At 36.3% G+C, this 18716-nt stretch overlaps 1 protein-coding gene across 4 annotated transcripts in view; it reads right to left on the bottom strand.

Annotated features, from left to right (window-relative positions):
- The window catches only part of Mpp7 (MAGUK p55 scaffold protein 7), a 235856-nt gene that overhangs the window by 124548 nt on the left and 92592 nt on the right, over positions 1-18716 (bottom strand). For 3 of the 4 annotated variants that reach the window (XM_076831406.1, XM_076831405.1, XM_076831407.1), the window contains one exon: positions 15296-15414. In XM_076831406.1, the coding sequence (XP_076687521.1) occupies positions 15296-15414 (119 nt within the window). The remainder of the gene's footprint in view (positions 1-15295; positions 15415-18716) is intronic. The other variant, XM_076831408.1, reaches the window with a different exon arrangement.

The raw sequence follows: 18716 nt of genomic DNA, 5'->3' as shown, positions 1-18716 counted from the left end.
CTGTCATCTATCTGTCAGAAAGATGATACAACTTATGCCATACCTGAAAAAACAAACTGCCATTTGTCAGTTACCTGTGACTAAGCTTAACACCTCAACAAACAAATGCAATGGGATGTGGACGTACGTTACTGTGCCCTATAGCACTCACTCAAGTTGTTGCAAAATGAATGGAAAATAACTGTTTCAGCAAGAAAGAGATTGGAATGGAAGGTTTCCTTTTCTCCTGTAAACAAGTACCTCTTGTGAACACCTACCACACTTCTAGCAATGTGGGAAATGCAGAGATAAATTATCCACAGATCCTGCCTGAAGAGAACTTTACTCAATGAACTGTCTGTAGTTGTACTAGGTGCTAAAAATACATTATATAGATGCTTACAACCAAAGAGGAACATGAGATCAGTGCAAACAGTCCCTGAGGACCTCTCTAGAGCCAGCAAATAAAAATAAACCAGTGCTCAGACTTGACCAGGGGCTACACACACCTCAGACTCTGAAACTTATTCTTAATAAGATTCACTGAGCTGAGAGTTTTGTGTTAGATGCTTTTGCTCCTGCAATTTTTGATGGACAGAAGACTTTTTATGTGGGTCTATTTTAACATGATAAACTAGAGTGAAGTAGGTATGGACCATGATGATATTGTATATAACAAAGACCCAGAATCAGATTAAAAAAAAACGAAATTCCTACAAATTCCAACTAGAAAAAGACAAATATAGGGTAGCGGGGAGGATAGGCAATGGATATAAAAAGGAACTGGAATGGCCTATAAAGGCATGTTCAATCTCTAATACTCAAGTAAATATACAACTAGGAGATAGCATTTCAAATCAACACTTAGCAAAAGTTAAAGTCTAATAGTTCAAGTGCTGACATGTATGCGAGGCAACTGCAACTCTCAGACTGTAACACGATCACATGGAAGAGGAATTAGACAACATCAAATACAGTGTGAGATGCACATCTCTGTGGCCAGAAACTCTACTCAGGTGTGACCATTTGGACAAGTGGTCCCATATGTGGTAAAGGGGAGTCTATACAAAAGTTATCTGCTGCCAAGAATTACATGGAGAGAAAGGTGGTTTCCTGACTGTAGGACTCTTGTACCCAGAGGGTGGTTCTCAATGGAAATAACCATTAAAAAGAACATAGATCATTTAAGATATAGCCACATAATGCCATATATAGCAATGTAGAGGAATGAATTAGGGGTATCTGTAACACCATAAATAAACCCAACCAAATGTTAAGTGAAAAACTAGGCTACAGAAAAATTAATGTGTCAAATATGACTCTACATATAAAAAGTCTTAAAACATACAAAAGAATATCTGTGAATACAAACTCAAGATAGCAGTTATCTCTGGCAGGACAAAGAAAAGATTAGGACAAGGAGGGACTTCAACCGACTCTGTAATACTATATTCCTTAAACTGTGTGGTGAATATGTGCATGCTCAGCATATTATTCTCATTTTAATGCCCAAAATATTCCACCATTTTTGGGGGGAGGGGGGTAACCAGAGATTGAACCTAAGGGCACTTAACCACTGAACCATATCCTCAGTCCTTTTCATTTTTTGAGACAGGGTCTCAGTAGGTTGCTTACAGCCTCACTAAGTTGTTGAGGCTGGCTTTGAACCTGTGTTCCTCCTGCCACTGAGACTACAGGCATGGGCCACTGCACCTGGCTTCCACATTTTTAAAGTGAAAGTTACAAAACACACTTAGCAACTCAGGAACTTTTTTTTTTCCAAGAGTATAATCAGACTGTATCAATTTTTGATGGAATTTTAAATAGAACAAAAGTTTATTAAGGCTGGAAAACACTGTCCTGAAAAAAAGCAGCCATGCAGCCAAAAGGATATAAGAAAGAATGGTGCCGATCCTGGCATCCAACAGTGAACATGGCTAAGGAGGGCAAAAAGGGAGATGACAAGAATTGTAACAACCATCCTCATCATAACAACTGTCCCAGACTCTATTTAAAGGAAATATTATATATTAATCTACATAACCCTCACAACAAACATTTAAGGAAGGTAGTACTATCCTTGCTACCCGCCAAATGAGGCACTGTGAAGTTAACTAATACCATGAAGTTATTATTTTCTTATTCTTGGCCCAGCCAGAATCTGAGTCCAAGCAATGGGACCCCTCAGGGCATGCTCTGAACTACAATTAGAGATGCCTTTTAGCAGAGAATACAGCTTAGATTTCTGGACATGCAGAACAGTATTCAGTGTACCTGCCTGTGACTGAGGTATTGCCAGAATGAGAAAAAATTGTTCATGAGATAGAGAGAAAAAGAAAACAAAACAAAAATAAGAATGGAGACAGCAAAAGGTGTCAACTTGATGTGAATGAATCGTGAACACTGTCCTGGAGGTACAACATGCTTCTCTTTGGAAACCACTTTTTTCTCCATCAGCCACATGATGGACTCACTTGTTCAATCTGTTCATTAACGAAAGAACAGATCTAAACTAAACTACCCAGATCAAATAGATCAGGCAATAAGTTTACTAGTAATTCTAATTGGTGCCAGAACTGCAAATATACATCTCACTAGCCAGTCAGTCGACCCCCCTACTGGATATGGTGTAATCACTGAGTAAAGCAACTTGGCAACACTCAATGAAGCAAGAGATGCCCATCTCCGTGGCCCTGCAACTCCACTATTGGGTGTCACATCTAGAGAAGCCAGATATTTTCCTACTGAAATTCCATCTCTCTGGATTTAGGGAATAACAGGAATTGCCTCTACAAGGGAAATGATAGTGTTTCAGACTTACTGACTCCACATTCTAATGAATGGACAGTTCTAGTTCTAGTTCAAGATAAGAAACCATTTTTATGATGCACATAAATTCCTTATCATTCAACTATGACTAAATACAAATGTAAAATGGTGGTTCTGAAGCTAAGCATATTTGAATAATCAACTAAATGCACAATAACTTCCAGGAGGCACTGTTCCATTCCATTAAATGCAGACCATGCAGGAAGACACTGCCCCAGCAAGTATTCACAAACCTGGCTCCTATTCACTCATCCCTACTCCCCTGGCAAATCTCTAAAAAGGGCTGCATATGGCCACTGTTTTGAGAGTATGAATTACAAAGGCAACAATTTACTCAGGGCCTCAGGAATTCCTATCTTCAGCAGACTGTACATGTTTCTGTGCCTGAAAAAATGTAAACTATAACGTAAGAAATAACTTTGTCTGGCTTCTCCAACAGAGCTGGCTGGACAATTACCTTTGATTGGCCAAGGAGCATTACCAGCTGTTGAGACCCAACTCTCCACTCTGTCAGACCAGGTGGCCATGGATCATTCACAATGTCTGGCTGTCTTTTTCTTTTTCCTCCCGCCCAAGGCAAATGATATTTCAGAGGCAAGTAACATAACCTCCCTGATGGGTTTACACTCCGAACTTAACACCATCTCCCCTCCCCAAACAGCACAATTTGTTTTCAAAAGATCCTATACCTGTGCATATCTTATAAATAGTCTTTCAGCCTTGAATCTGATTCACTACACTATAACCATCACCCCCACCTCCAGTATGATGCTTTTCATTGCTTCTAGATTAAAGAGAGAAATTTACAAGTAACTATTTATAAAACCGTTGCTCAATAAAATGCTCTCTTCCTTTTTTAATAGCTTTACCACATCAAGCTAATTTCATAGTAGTAATTACTACAAAAATTTAATCTGTTAAAAGACTAAGATTGAAGATTACCTTCAAACTAGTTTTTCATTTTCTGAAGTGTCCAGCTTGGATATGTCAAATTTTAAAAGTACATTTCTATTCACGGGTTTCTCTATGAGCATCCATCTGCTCAGGATTTGTTTAGATTAAAAACTAAGAAGATTCTCACTTTTAGAATTAAACTAAATTCATGAGTCTAAAAATTTTTATAAATTCACATTAATGTGGAGAGTCAATACAACTCCCACTAATTTTCCTCCCGTGTTTTACTTCTACCAGTCAATTAATATACCCATGACTTCATGTGTCCTTTTAAAAACAAAATTTCAGGAAATGTTTTAAGAAGAGAAACTGGATATTCTGGATTACAAATGAAATTATTCCTTGATACTGAGGAGTGGGTATTTCTTTTAAATTACAGATAAATAAAACTAGGAATGCACCTAACCTTAAAGTGTTATCTTTAAAAAGTGGTGGGCAAGGAAGAGATTATCATGGCACTTCAAAGTGTCACCTGAACTTGGTTATATGTATTATTGTGACTTACAGCAAACTGATAATCAAACAAGAGAACTTGTCTATTTGTAGGGGAAGGAAGAGTAATCACAGCATGGCCAGGATTATCTTGTATGGAAGAAGATGGAAGTCTCCTTCATGTTTTCTCTTGAGTGAAATGGATTAAAACAGTAAGCAAATAAAGTTCATGTTGGTTAATCTGCAAAGTTTGCAAGTTTAGAAATAAAGACGTGATTTGCCAATCACATTTTGTAAGAAGCTTGCACCAGAATGCATTAAGACAAACAAAAACTCCTTCAAGTCAGTAATTAAAAGAAAAATAACCAAATTAAAGTATGGGCAAAGGGAAACTTATTTCTAATATCAACTCCAACATAAAGAGATTGGAAGTCTTCACTCAAGTCCTCATAACAACAACAAAAAAGGAACAAATTCAAATATCAGTGATTTTTCCTATATCTAGCAGAGAATTTAAGTCACAGGGCAAACTGTCACACTGAAATCTGGAGAGAAAGGAGAATGCAGAGATTCACAGCTGAGCTCAGGAAGCAGGAGCAGAAGCTACTGAAGCCAGGAACCTATAGAACACTGAAAATACTAATTTTGATGAGCTGATGGTGGCCAAGTGAAACCTAGTCTGAGAGTTAAAAACGTCTGTGGACCCAATCTAAGAAGCAACCCCCCTCCCCGCCCCCCCCCCCCCGCCACACACACACTTTCCCCTAGGAGCCTCACCAAGTTCTCAGAGGTGGAGTTAGGAAGAAAAAAATCTCCCAGTGTTTCATTTGGAGGGGGAAGAGGAGTGAGAGGTGTCTGTGACTATTTTGAACTCCACAGGCCTAGAATTTTATCCATAACAAAAGCTTGCCCTATCCAAAGAAAACTGCTTTACTAGAGCTACATTGAACCTGTAAAAAAGTGTAATGAGATGACCCAAATCCCCTGTTGCATTTTCCTCCCTTACCAATTTGAAATTGGGGGGGGGGGGGGGGACAGGGTAGTAAGTGCTTCTGAGGGTCACAGCCCAGGGACTCGGGTCACTAAGAAACTGACATTTAATTATAAAATTATAAAATACCTTCACTCTCTAATAACTTATCACCATCAACAAGTGTCAGAGTAAGTAACAGTATATCATAACAGAGAGCTACAAGACACAGGCTCCAAAAAGAGCTCAGAAGAAAATCCAAAGACAACGACTGGGTGGCTGGGGACAGCATTAAGGAAACCAAAACCTCTGGCACTTACCTATAGCAAGCCTTAAACACAGGCCAGTTCCAAGCCATATTAACATAAAATCTCACACCAAAAGTCTAATTATTTAGTTCCTATTACCTAGTACATCATGTCTAGCTTTCAACGGAAAATTACAGGGCATGATAATGGCAAGAAAAACAGTCTGAAGAGCTGAAGCAAGCTGCAGACTTGGGACTCAGATATGACAGAATTTGGAATCATGAAGTTGGAAATTTAAAATAAACTTCATTAATATGCTAAATAAACTCATGGAAAAAGTGCACAACATGCAAGAAGAGATGGGTCATGTAAGGAGAGAGGTGGAAACTGATAGGGAATCAAAGTGAAATGCTAGAAATCAGAAATGACTATAACGGAAATGAAGACTGTCTTTGATGCGCTCAACAGTAGAATGAGCACAGTCAAGGAAAACTTGAAGAGATGCTAAAAGAACTTTCCAACTGAAATGCAAACAGAAAAATGAATGAAAAGGTGAGGGTGGGGGTGACAAAATATAAAAACTGTGGGACAATAAGAAGAGGAAGAACTTAACAATAAAAGGAAAATCACAAAAGAGAAAAAAGATCAGAGGAAATATTTGTGGTAATAATGTGGAGAATAACTTGAAATTAATAACAAATACCAAATCACACATCCAGGGCGCAGTGAAAAAAAAATCAAAAAGAAGATACACCAAAAAAAAATCTACATTATGACATAAATTAAAACTTCAGAAAATCAAAAACAAAGAGAGAGGCTTGGGGGAAAGCCTGAGGGGAAAAACACCTTTCCTCTGATAGGAGAGGATAATACCATCAAATTTAAAAAGAAAAAAGAAGTATCAGATTTTTTTTAAAAATCAGAAACCATGCAAGCAAGAAGAAAATAGAGTGAAATATGTTTTAAGTGTTGGAAAAAAACTGTACAATGCAATTTTTATCTCCAATGAAACTGTACTGCAAAAGTAAAGGAGAAATAGGGATTTTTTTCAGATAAATATACCTTCAAACCATAGCATACACTAATTAAAATAAAGAGAATAGTATGGGTAAAAGGAAGACTCAATTATAGGTCATCTAGGAAATTCAGAGCAAAATAAAGAGGCTGGAGGAAGATAAACCTTACTAACACGAACCAAAAGAATGCTACAGTACACATACCAATTTCAAACAAAGCAGGGGACAGGAAAAAGAAGTCAACTCCCCAAGAAGACATAACTATTCTTAAGGTTTATGGTCCTAAGAAGAGAATGTCAAAATTCACAAAGCATAACTGAAATAGCTGCAAGAATGGACAAATCCACTATCATTCTTGAAAACTTCAACATCCCTCTGTCAGTTACTTGACAGATCCAGCAAAAGCATCAGTAAGGATAAAGTCGAACCAAACAACACACCATCAACCAACTGGATCTGACATTTATGCAATATTTTATCAAATAATAGCAGCATAGACATTCTTTTCAAGCTCACATAGAACACTCACCAAAACAGACGACATTCTGCATCATAAAACATAAAACCTAAAAGAATGGAAATCACACAGCATGGAAGTTCAGATTACATGGAATTAAATCAGAAATCAATAACAAAGACAGCAGGAAAAATCTCTAAATATTTTGAGATTAAAAAAATTCTAAATAACACGTGCATCAAAGAATTCTCAAGAATAATTTGAAATAAATGAAAATGGAACTCAAGAAAGTTTGTGGATACCAAAAAACCAACAGTTCAAATTTATAACACAAAGTAAACATTTCAAAAACAGAAAAATCTAATATGCATAAATCTAACTTTCGCCTTTGGCAACTGTAGAAAGAAAAACAAGCATAAGACAAGACACAATAAAACTAGAGCAAAATTAAATAAAATTGAAATAGAAAAAAAACAAAAATAAAAACTGATAATCCTATAACCAGCCTAGCCAAAAAGGAAAAAGAAGGAAGAAGGGAAACCAAAAAAAATATATAGTATGAATTGACGACAACCAAATATCAGAAATGAAAGAGGGGTCATAATTATTACCCCAAGGACAACCTTATGAACAATTCTGTCCTCAAATCTGACAACCTAAATGATATGCACCAATTCCTTAAAAAAAAAAAAAAAAAACTAGTGATAAAAAACACCAAAAGAGAAAAAGACAATCTGAATAGGCTTATATTATTAAAGAAATTGAATCAATAATTAGTCAACTTCCAAAATAGTAAGTACCAGGCCCAGACGGTTTCACTGGTGACTTCTACAAAACATTTAAAGAAGTTAAATGTACAATCAAACACAATGTCTGCCTAAGGATGGAGGGTTAGAAAACAAGTAGAAAGCAGAGAGTACACTTCTCATTCCGTGGATAACTCATATGAGGCCAACATTACTCCACAAGCAAAACTAGACAAATGATATTACAAGGTAGGAAAATTACAGAATAATATCATTAATAAACAGCAGTGAAAAACTTCTCATGAAAATGTTATCAAATTGAATCCAACAATGTATAAAATAATCATAGATCACAACCAAGTAGATTTTCTACAAATATGTAAATATTGGTTCAACATTTAGGAATTAAGGATGTAATTCATCTCATCAACAGGCTAATGAAGAACAAAATCACATCAACAGATGTAAAAAAAAAATTTTTTTAATCTAGCACCCATTCATAATAACTCTCAGCCAACTGGGAATAAACGTACTTTTTCAACCTGATAAAGAACAACAATGAAACAGCTACGGCTAACATCATATATACTAGTAAGAAACTAGATCCTTCTCCCATAAGATTATATGAAGGCAAAGATGTCCCTTCCCACCACTGCTGTTACATACTGCATAGGAATTTCTAATTAGTATTATAACAAGAAAAGGAAGGAGAAAAGGAAGAAATGAAACTGTCTTTGTTTACATATTCAAATGTAAACAAATACAAAAACTTATATAAAATTTCTAGGAGATAACAGAGGAGAAAACCTAGCTGATCTTGAGTTTGCTGATGAGTTTTAGATACTGTCATGCATCACTAGATGATGGCAATACATTTTAATATTGGGGACACTTTCCAAAAAATGCACTGTGAGATGATGTCCTTATTTGTGCAAACACAACTAAGACAGCTATGATCAAACTAGGCAACATAAACTCATGGGACTGCAGTTGTATATGCAGTCCATTGTTGGCAGAAATGTCATTATGACTAACTCCAAAAGTACAAATAAAAACTGATGTGGGATTTTATATTAAAATTAAAAACATGCTGTATCAGATAACAAAGAGAATATAAAGACAAGCCACAGTCTGACAAAATACATATCTGATAAAGACATATGTAAAAGATAAAATGCAGCAGTGATGGAAAAAAAACAATTTAAAAAAACAATTTTAAAAGCTGTCTCTGAAGAGACATCTCAACAAAGAAGATGTACAGATGACAAACATACAAAAAGAAAACATATGAAAACTTAACAGGTTTCAAGGAAATTGCACACTGAAATAATAATGAGATACCACTACACACCTATTACAATAACAGAAATTATTAAAAAAAAAAAAAAAAAAAAAAAAAAAAACCTTGACCATACCAAATGCTGTTGAGGATACAGGGCAACAGGAATTCTCATTCATCTTTGGCGGTAATGCAAAATGGTACAGTCACTTATGATGATAATCTGGGCAGGACTCGGAGCACACCTGTAATCCCAGCAGCTCAGAAGTCTGAAGCAGAAGGACTGCAAGTTCAAGCCAGCCTCAGCAAGGGGGCCCCCTAAGCAACTTAGTGAGACACTGTGTCAAAATCAAAAATAAAAAGGGCTGAGTATGTGGCTCAGTGGTTAAGAAGCCCTGGGTTCAATCCACAATACTAAAGAGAAAAAAAAGAAGATGACAATAATATGACAGTTTTCTTAGAAAACTAAACACAGTGTTACTGTATGATCCAGTAATCACGTTCTTATCATTTGCCTAAATGAGTTGAAAATATATCCATATAAAAAGCTGCACATGTATATTTATAGGAGCTTTACCTGTAATTACTTGAAACTGAAGGCAATGAACATGTCCTTCAATTAGTGAAAGGAGAAATACTGTGGTACATGCATACAATGGACAAAATACTATTCAGTGACATAAAGAAATGAATAATTGAGCCATGAGATCTGAGTAAGATCTGATGAAACCTTACATACCACTAAATTGAAAAAGCCGATCTGAAAAGGCCTATATGATGCCAAGTATATGCCAGTCTGAAAAATGCAAAACCACAGAGACAGTAAGAAATCAAATGGTTGCTGAGATAGGGAGAGAAGATAGGTAAAGAACACAAGGTAGATTCTTAGGGAGGTGAAACTATTCTTTGTGATACTGACATGGTGGATGTCATGACAATGTGCATTTGTCAAAGGCTATAGAATCATACAATCAACACAAAGAGCCCTAATGCCAACTATGAACTTCTGTTAATAATAATGTATCAACGTTAAATTGATAAACATACCATGTTAACACAATAGATTAATAGAGAAACTGGTGGGAGTGCTTGGAAAGCACTAGATTTTTCTATAAATCAAAACTCTTCTTAAAAAGTACTCTATTGGTTAAAAAGAATTCAATGGGAAAGCAGTAGACAAAGAATCCCAAGAAGCCATTTTTCCAAAGACAATACATAAATAGCTAATGGACACATGAAAAGATGCTTAACGTTATTTAGTCATGCCTCACTTCATATCCAGTAGGATGGCTAGAATCAAAAACCCAGATTAAAAATAAGTATTGGTAAGGAGGTATCCACTGCTGGTGGGAATATAAAATGGTGCAACCACTTTGGAAAACATTCTGGCAGGTCTTTAAAATGTTAAAGACAGAGTTACCATTTGACCAAACAATTCTATTCTTAAACATATACCCCAGAGAGTTGAAAACATATCTACACAAACACTTGAACACAAATGTTCTTAGCAACACGATTCTTAACAGCCAAGATGTGGCAACAGCCCAAATGTCTATCAATGGATAAACAAATGTAGCATATCTATACTGGACTATTCTTCGAAAGAAAGAAATGAGGTACAGATACACACCAGGTGTGGGTGAAGCTTGATATTACAGTAAGTGACAGATGTGTCACCAAAAAAAGCACATGATTCCATCTTTATGAAATATCCAAATGGGCAAATACACAAAGACCCAAAGTAGATTAGTAGATGCTTAGACCTGGGATGGACAGGAGGATGTAGGGATTAGAGGACAATAACCAGGGGTACAGGGTTTCTTTCTGAGGTGGTCAGAAGGTCCCAAAGTTGACAGTAGAGATTGTTGTATACAACCTTATAAATACACTAAAAATAACAGAATTTTGTTTTAAATTTATGAATTGTATAGTGTGCAAATTATATCTCAACAAATGTTAACCAAAAAAAAAAGTTACCACCTAAATGTTAATGAATCCCAAATAGAGTCGCCAAGTTTCACAAGTAAAAATACAAATACTGCATGGTTCATGCTTACACTAAAAACTTCCACACTGTGTATCTGAAGTTTAACTACATGTCCTGTACTTTTCACCATAGCCCTTCCCCCATACTGATTTTTCTCAACCCGGAACATAATTATCCTCACTTCTAGGTGCACGTATCCAACCACATAATAGGCATATCTATCTGATTATGCTCCAAATACCAAACAAACATAAACAAACTAAAATCAACTCTCATTTCCTCTGAGGACCAGCAAATATGTAAGAACTGGTACCTGGGACCTTAAGTCTGGCTCCTGGAGTGTACTTTCATCTCCCATTGGTCTGGTATAAACCCAGTGGCTGGATCCCAGGGAAGGAGTTTTGAGACATTAAGTACAGCACACATGCTGGGATCAGTCTCTGTCTCTCAAACTAAAAATCAGCTCCCCTTTCCCAACACTCTGCCACCATCACCCTTGAACTAGAATCTCATGCTCCATCAGTCTCATGCTCCATCAGGTATACCAATTTGCTTCTGGAAGAAAAGTATTCTTTCAATGGAAAAGAAATGGGCAAAGAATCCCAAGTAGTCATCTTTCTAAAGATGATACGCAAATAGTGAAGAAAATGTTCATAATAGCTAGGAAAACGTTCATTTCTTTACTACCCTGCTTTAAACCTTCCAATACAATGGCTCCACCAGTCTGTACACCTTGGGTGGTTTAAGAATAGGTCTCTGCTTAACTTTTTGCCACATGTTGTCCACTCTTTCTTAATTCACATACCAGCCCAAAGATAGTTCTTATTCTAAGGATACAACTCTTGCTCTTACCTCCAGACATTCTGCATGTCACTCCTCTGGCCTAAACTCCCACTGTCTCCCAGAAATCTTACCTGAACAAATCCTACTCAGCTTGCAGGGTCTAGCTGACATCAAATCCTCCAGGGGCCCCTCCCTGAGGCCAGTGTTGAGTTATACACCTTGCGCCTCTCATAAAAGCTCTCAACGTGATCTACCACAGAATATTTTAATTGTCCATCTTTTCATCTGAGTCCTCTGGGAGACTGGAGATTCAACAAGGAAGGGGACTGTGCCTGCCATCTTAGACATTTCAGCCCTGACAGTCCCTATAGTGCCTGGCACATAGTAAGTATTCCACAAACAGAGTGTGAACAAATTAATCAATAATCAAAAGTTAAAGTTCTGTAACAACATTACAAGGATCTAGCTGAATATTTACCATTATTCCTTTAAGGCTGAAACCACTAAAATATGCACAGTAGTTCAACCATAAGGAGCTGTGTCTTTAAAATACCAATTTGTGTTTGCTGAAATATCTCAGAATCTGAAAAAAGAATAAAATTCAAATAACTACTTCTTTGCTCCTGCCCTCACATACATGTGGCTATTTAAATGAGGAAAACACACGCAAATATTTAAAAAGTAATGACAGTTTGATATTATCATCCTAGAAATCCAACACAACTATGAGTTAAAAACAGAAATTTCTTTAAGAAACTATAACCCAGTTTCAAAGCAATATAATATCTAAGCTAGACTGTCATATTTTTTTCTATAGAGAAATTAAAACAGATTACAAACATACAAACAGCTAAGTAAAAATAAAATTTCAAGAGATCTCAATGGAAAAACAAGTCGGGGGTAGAAGATAAATCTACAAATATTAGAACATAAAATATATCCTTCAAAAGCCAGTATATTTGCTAATGATGGGTCAAAAATGTGGCTATACACCTAAGACTGCTGCTCCATTGCACTCACTAGGATCATGTAAATTATAATATGCTTCTTCCACTTCCCCCCATGTATATATATTTTTCTATTCCTTTTCCAGGTTCTCTCTCAGTACCATTTTTCTTCTGTTATTTACAAAATCTCATACTCACAGATTTTATTATTCAGTTTTTCTACTTAATATCTCAAAAAAAAAAAAATCCTCAGTTACCACCCGGAAGGATAATCCTATTTCTTTCCAGTGACAAGCTCAATACCCCAAAGTGGCATGCTGTACCTGTTACACACTGAAATTCCAAAATGCCTCTTTTTAAGTCTATTTAACATTATCTCCAAAGGCTGTTCATATTTAAAACTGTGTGGTGATTTACAACTAGCTTTTTTATATACAAAAACTGATGATGAAAATTTTGTGCTAGGATATAAAAATCAAATTTTGTGTTCACCCAGTTCTAAATCACAGACTAACAGCTTTAACTTCAGGCAAAAGCACATAAAACCAAAGCACATTTTGATTCACTCTAAAACAAATCTTTTCAAACAAATTCCTTTTGCTCTACCAAGATTTATGTACAAAAGCTGAAGACTTCTATCCTCCAACCTTGAATAGAGGCACTTGGAATACAGAGAAGTGTTTTTTTCCAGCTGTTTAAAGCTACAATCCCATGAGTCTGCCTCCTGGAGGCATTTAGACTCTACTTATTTGAAACGAACAGAATGGGTCAGTCAAAGGACACACTTGGTCTGCATCTGATCAATGTTGGGGGTGGGTAGAAAGTATTAAGAAATTGAGAATGTACTAGAGGTACATAATAAAACTAATTTTTAAAAGACATTTTATAGTAATTATGGAAAAATATTTAGAATAGCACACGTTAACCATGCTATCTGAATACCGGCAACAGCAATTTATTTGCTTCTATTTTTAACAAACCAGATATCGACACCTTCCGGGATGCTTCCTAACTACTTGTTACTGACATATACTTTGGAAAACAGCCTACGCTTAACAGTTACCAGCCAATGTAACTTGAGAATCTGTTGTATACCTTAGTTTTGTTCTTTTAATAGAAATAACAACCACCTCTGTAGTTTTTCACGTGCTGTGTAATTATCTTTTGCCTCAATACTTAATAATGTCTATTTAACATTGCCTAACCTACACATCTATCAAAGAACTTAGGGTTTTCGTTATTTTATCTGAAACTTGCAACCCTGCCAACAGATATTCTAACTTCCATTTTACATAAAGAAATTGATATAGTAGTCATGCTCTAAAAAAATACAAACATACAGCCATTGTTTGGTGACATTTTATTTAATAATCAAGGGATGATGATGCCAAATCAAATACACTCTACTCCCCCATCAAAGGATCAAGTCAATATAAATCAATCCATAGCTATTTGACTCCCATACATACAACACAGAAATATTTCTATGATTACCTCACCAAGTCATAAACTTCATCCACTGTAATCCCAAAACCATTTCTAAGAAACCCCAAGAAAGCAACTAAACTGCCTAAAATTATTTAGAGCACAAAGATACCTTGGCAATTACCTTATTATAAAAAGTAAATAAATGAACAAATAAAACTTAAAATGCATTGCCAGGGAAATGCCATGTATCGGCTTTCACTTCTTGAGGAACTGTTACTACTCAGAGCACACAAATCTCAGTAAATTGCACAACAAGAAAAATATATATATATACATATTTTTTCTGTTCCATAATGCAATTGCAACTAGAAGTGGCTCCTTTTCAAAACTGTACATCAATTAAAAGCCTCCTATCATGACAGACAACCATAACAAATTTAGCTGAATTAAGCATAGGTCCAGATTTCATGGAGGCAAAGGTTTCTACCTCCTACAGACTCAAGTAAGTCTCTAAATTTCTTTCAGCTTGAGTTAAATGAGAGAAAATGCAATTCATATTTCCAGAAGCAAGAGTAACATATTTTCCAGTAAGTTTCTTGTTCTCATTTTACTATTTTAAGAGTTCTGATCACTCCCAGTGTTTCTGTAAGCAAGATCTGGTTCCTGGTGGCTGATCATTTTCATGGCATGATGCTTCACTAAAACCGTCTCCAAAAACTGTTTTTATTCATATTTAGGTTCAGTGTATTTATCTACAAAATACCATTTCAATGGAGTTGTGCCAATAAAAGAAAAGAGCTTACTAGAATTTCAGTTGACTTTGTTAAAGGAAATTATTTTAAATTAATGTGGCTACTGAACTGCTGCCATCCTTGACCTCAGAAAATATATTCCTTCTAATTTTTGCTGTGAACATTTATTTATTTAAGTTAAATTCCAGCTCATGAATGTTGACCATGAAGGAGGCTAAACCTTCCTGCTACTATTTCATATTCTTTTTCTAAACAAGAGCGACCACATGTTTGCTGCATTAGTATGCACAGCCAGATCACCACCATTAAGTGAAATCATCTATGTATTTTTGGTGGAATCTTTAACAACTTCCACGCCTGTCAGTGAAATGAAACAAGGCTGTTTTGTTTTCAGAGAGCAACAATTTGATCTCTGGTTTACTAGATGGCGCTCAAAATATTTTTCCATATGTTTTTTGCAAAGAGAATCTGACATCAGCATGGTTTACCTTTACCAGTGAATGCAGGCTTTTTTCACCAAACATATCCCAGAGGAAGGTCAGGTCTTCCTGGCTATCCACATGTGGCTGCAGCTGGGCTGGCAGAGCAGCCAACAGCTCATAGAGACCTATAAAATGAAAATAAAACACAAAGCGTAATCTTAGAGTGATCTCATTAATTTCGCTTAAGGTGTGTGTAAATGACGGCTGGAACATGTCATTTTAACTGGATTTGTATTCTGGGTCATCAAGCAAAACACTGCGCCAAAGAAGCAAAGTGAAGTTTTTTGATTTTTCAATTCCAAAGAAGTATGTATTAACAGACAAGCTTTTACCTTTCACGGTTGTCAACATTCTGCAGTCATCCAAGTTTACATAACCCAAGACAGAAAATGTGTACAGGTTTTCAGAAAAAGAAGAAAACGCATACATTCCTTTCCTTAATCGTTATTACATTTCCCTCACTGCTAGCCAAAGAGTGAAATGAGTCATGAATAGGAAAAACTTCCTTAGGAGAACAGAAAATTGATAGAGTGGTCTACTAAAAAGGCTTTGCAGTGTCCAGAGAGTTCCTAATAACATAGAGCTTCAAAAGTATTTGTATAACCTAACATCAAAAATCAAGTTCTACTAAGACCGACCAAATAATCTGCCCTTGGTGCTACATTATTGTAGTCAACAATTAAGAAAGAAAAAGCTACACAGGACTGAGTCTAAATTGGGGATACGTGACGTTCACCTAACTCCCCTCTGAAAGAGTTAAAATAGCAGACACAGGTTCCCATGGCACTGCTCACTGGAAGACTCCTAGGGGCAGACAGTAGCATAGTGTTCCACAGTAGCATGCTCACAAACCATCCATCTCCATCACAGGCCGTCAGACTCCTGTCCAAGAAATGTTGCAACAGCGCTTGCCCGAGACTCTTTAGGGAGGTGACCTGGCAGAAGTCAGTATCAACTCATAGCACATGTTTCATTTTCCAGTGGGATTACATGAGGTAAAAAGGACAAAATTCCTTTTATTTCTGTCTGCTGTCTACAAAAACACCAAGACCTCATGGGACCAGCAACACACGGGACTGCTGTTATTTTGGGTCTGAATAAGTGCTGCTGTTCATCACGGGGACAGCTTTACAAGATATTTAGCTAGCAAAGAATAGTATATTATGGGCTGCTGATTAGTAGATCTATTATCTTCCTAAAGCAGGATCACACCCTGCTAATCAGTGATAATTCACAAACAAATGCATAAGGTACCACTTTGAAAGTTTGATGAGTAACTTGGGAGATTTGATTAAATTCAAACATTCCTGGGGCTGTACTTAGACCCCGCAAAAAGCTAAAACTCTATTAAAAAAAAAAAAAAAAAAAAACACTTCTCCCAATTACATTCTTAAATATTTTTGATGCTTTACATTTATTCCCTTAAAAATCTGGAATCCTGCCTAAGCCAGCTCTTATTTCCCATTTTGTAAAACTGTTCTTAAAGTTTGTCAACCTAACTCAATAACAACATAGGTCTCTGTGTGTGTGTAAATGTGTCTATGTGTGTGTGTGTGTGTGTGTCTCTGTCTCGTCTCTCCCCCTCCAATAGCTCCAAGATCAGTAGTTAAGGTCAGAGGTTCAAAATGTAAAATCATGTTAAAAGAGAGTGGAATTTCATTCTTTTACTACTGATTTCAGGAGTTATAAAAATAATTACCCATCCTTGGTAATATGAGTTAGAGTTTAATTAAGGATAACTAAGTCAGCTGTGATATAACTTACACAGGTCAGTATTCAACATGTTTCATATGTAACTCAGATCCAGTCATTGTTATTACTAATTATTGTTATTAATCATTTTATTACTGAAAAAGCAAAAGTTCAGATCAAACAAACATAGATTCAAACTCCATGTCTATACTTGGGAGCATTTCACATAAGTTATCTGAATCTTGTTTCCCTCATGTGTTTAAAAGGAAATGACAGAAGGCGTAGCTCAGTGGTAGAGTGCCTGCCTAGCACGCACAAGGGCCTGGATTCAACCCCCAGTAATGGGGGGGGGGGGGGAGAAATAATTGACAAGTGGTAAAACCGCACAGACTACACACACACACACACACACAATAGTACATAGAAAACTAGTGAAATCTGAATAAAGTCAATGGGGTGTCCTTCCATTCTGTGGTGCTATCACAAAATATCACAGACAGGGTAATTTATAAATGATATAAATAATACACATTTACATTAACGTCAGAGAAAATGAGCAAGAGGGGGCCAGGCTCACTTTTACAGAAGCCCACTCTTGCATTAGCATCAGTCCACTTGTGAGATCAGAGCCCTTATGACCTGATCACCTCTTCTGAAGTCCAGTCTCCCAACACCATTGCACTGGGGACAAAGTTTTCAATACAAGAACTTTCACAGACACATTCAAACCACTGGCTGTTTATTCCAATGGCAATTTCCTAGTCTCCACAACTCTGCTGTAGTTACGCAGGAGGTTATCACTGGGGAAAAGTGGGTGAAAGGTAGAGGTCTCTCTGTTTCATCTGTTCCATCAACATGTGAATCTACAATTACCTCAGAATAAAATATTAACATAAAACAGAAATGGTGGTTTAAAAAAAATCATTGTAAGAATTGAACGGAACAGTGCACGTGGCAGCATTTAGTGTCATGGCTGGCAGAATAGGTACCTGATAAAAGGTAATCTTCTCATGTCCTTCATATCCCTTCCTCTAGAATGAAATACCATTTCAACTCAAAGGTTTAAAGTCAAAAAACAACAGCTTAGCCACACATTCCACCTGGATACAATACTACACTGAGAAATAAAACCACCCTAGTCTTTTACATATGGAAAGTGTTAACTTTGCCCAAAAACTGCTTCCATTTTGTGGAATAAATCATATTAAACTTAAATTTTAAAAAAATATTAATTTTTCTGTTAGCAGAAGCTCATAGATCTGAGTTTTCTGGGTTTGACTAGGTTTATGCAATTGTAATTTATATGCTACCACAGGCTGGCACCTAGTGACCACAGCAAGCCTTGCCCTTCAGCTACCATATCTGGTAACCAGGACCAAAGCCAGAGAGATAGGACAGTGTCAACCAGAAATTAAACATGGCTCAAATAAAAAAATAACAGGGTAGAGGTGTGCACATTCTGAATGAAGACAACACAATCACTTCCAAAGAAATATTACAGGCCCTAAAATCCATCTCTGTCCACACAAAAAACTTGATCTGTGTTCTGACATGTTTCAAAATACTCCTAATTTTCAGTTCCTAGAGTTACAGTAGTGAAGAATGCCACAAAATCCAAATCTTTTTGAACCTGAATATCCAGAGAGCAAGAAATGAGTTTAGATAACAAGAAATATTCTTTGAAATGTTTACCTAAATCGTCTTTGTCCTTGATAAAGAACCGTGATAATGAAAG

The sequence above is a fragment of the Callospermophilus lateralis genome, chromosome 13, assembly GCF_048772815.1.
Source record: "Callospermophilus lateralis isolate mCalLat2 chromosome 13, mCalLat2.hap1, whole genome shotgun sequence".
Lineage (NCBI taxonomy): Eukaryota > Metazoa > Chordata > Mammalia > Rodentia > Sciuridae > Callospermophilus > Callospermophilus lateralis.
The sequence above is the reverse complement of the archived record's forward strand: the minus strand, read 5'-3'. Positions and strand labels throughout refer to the sequence as shown.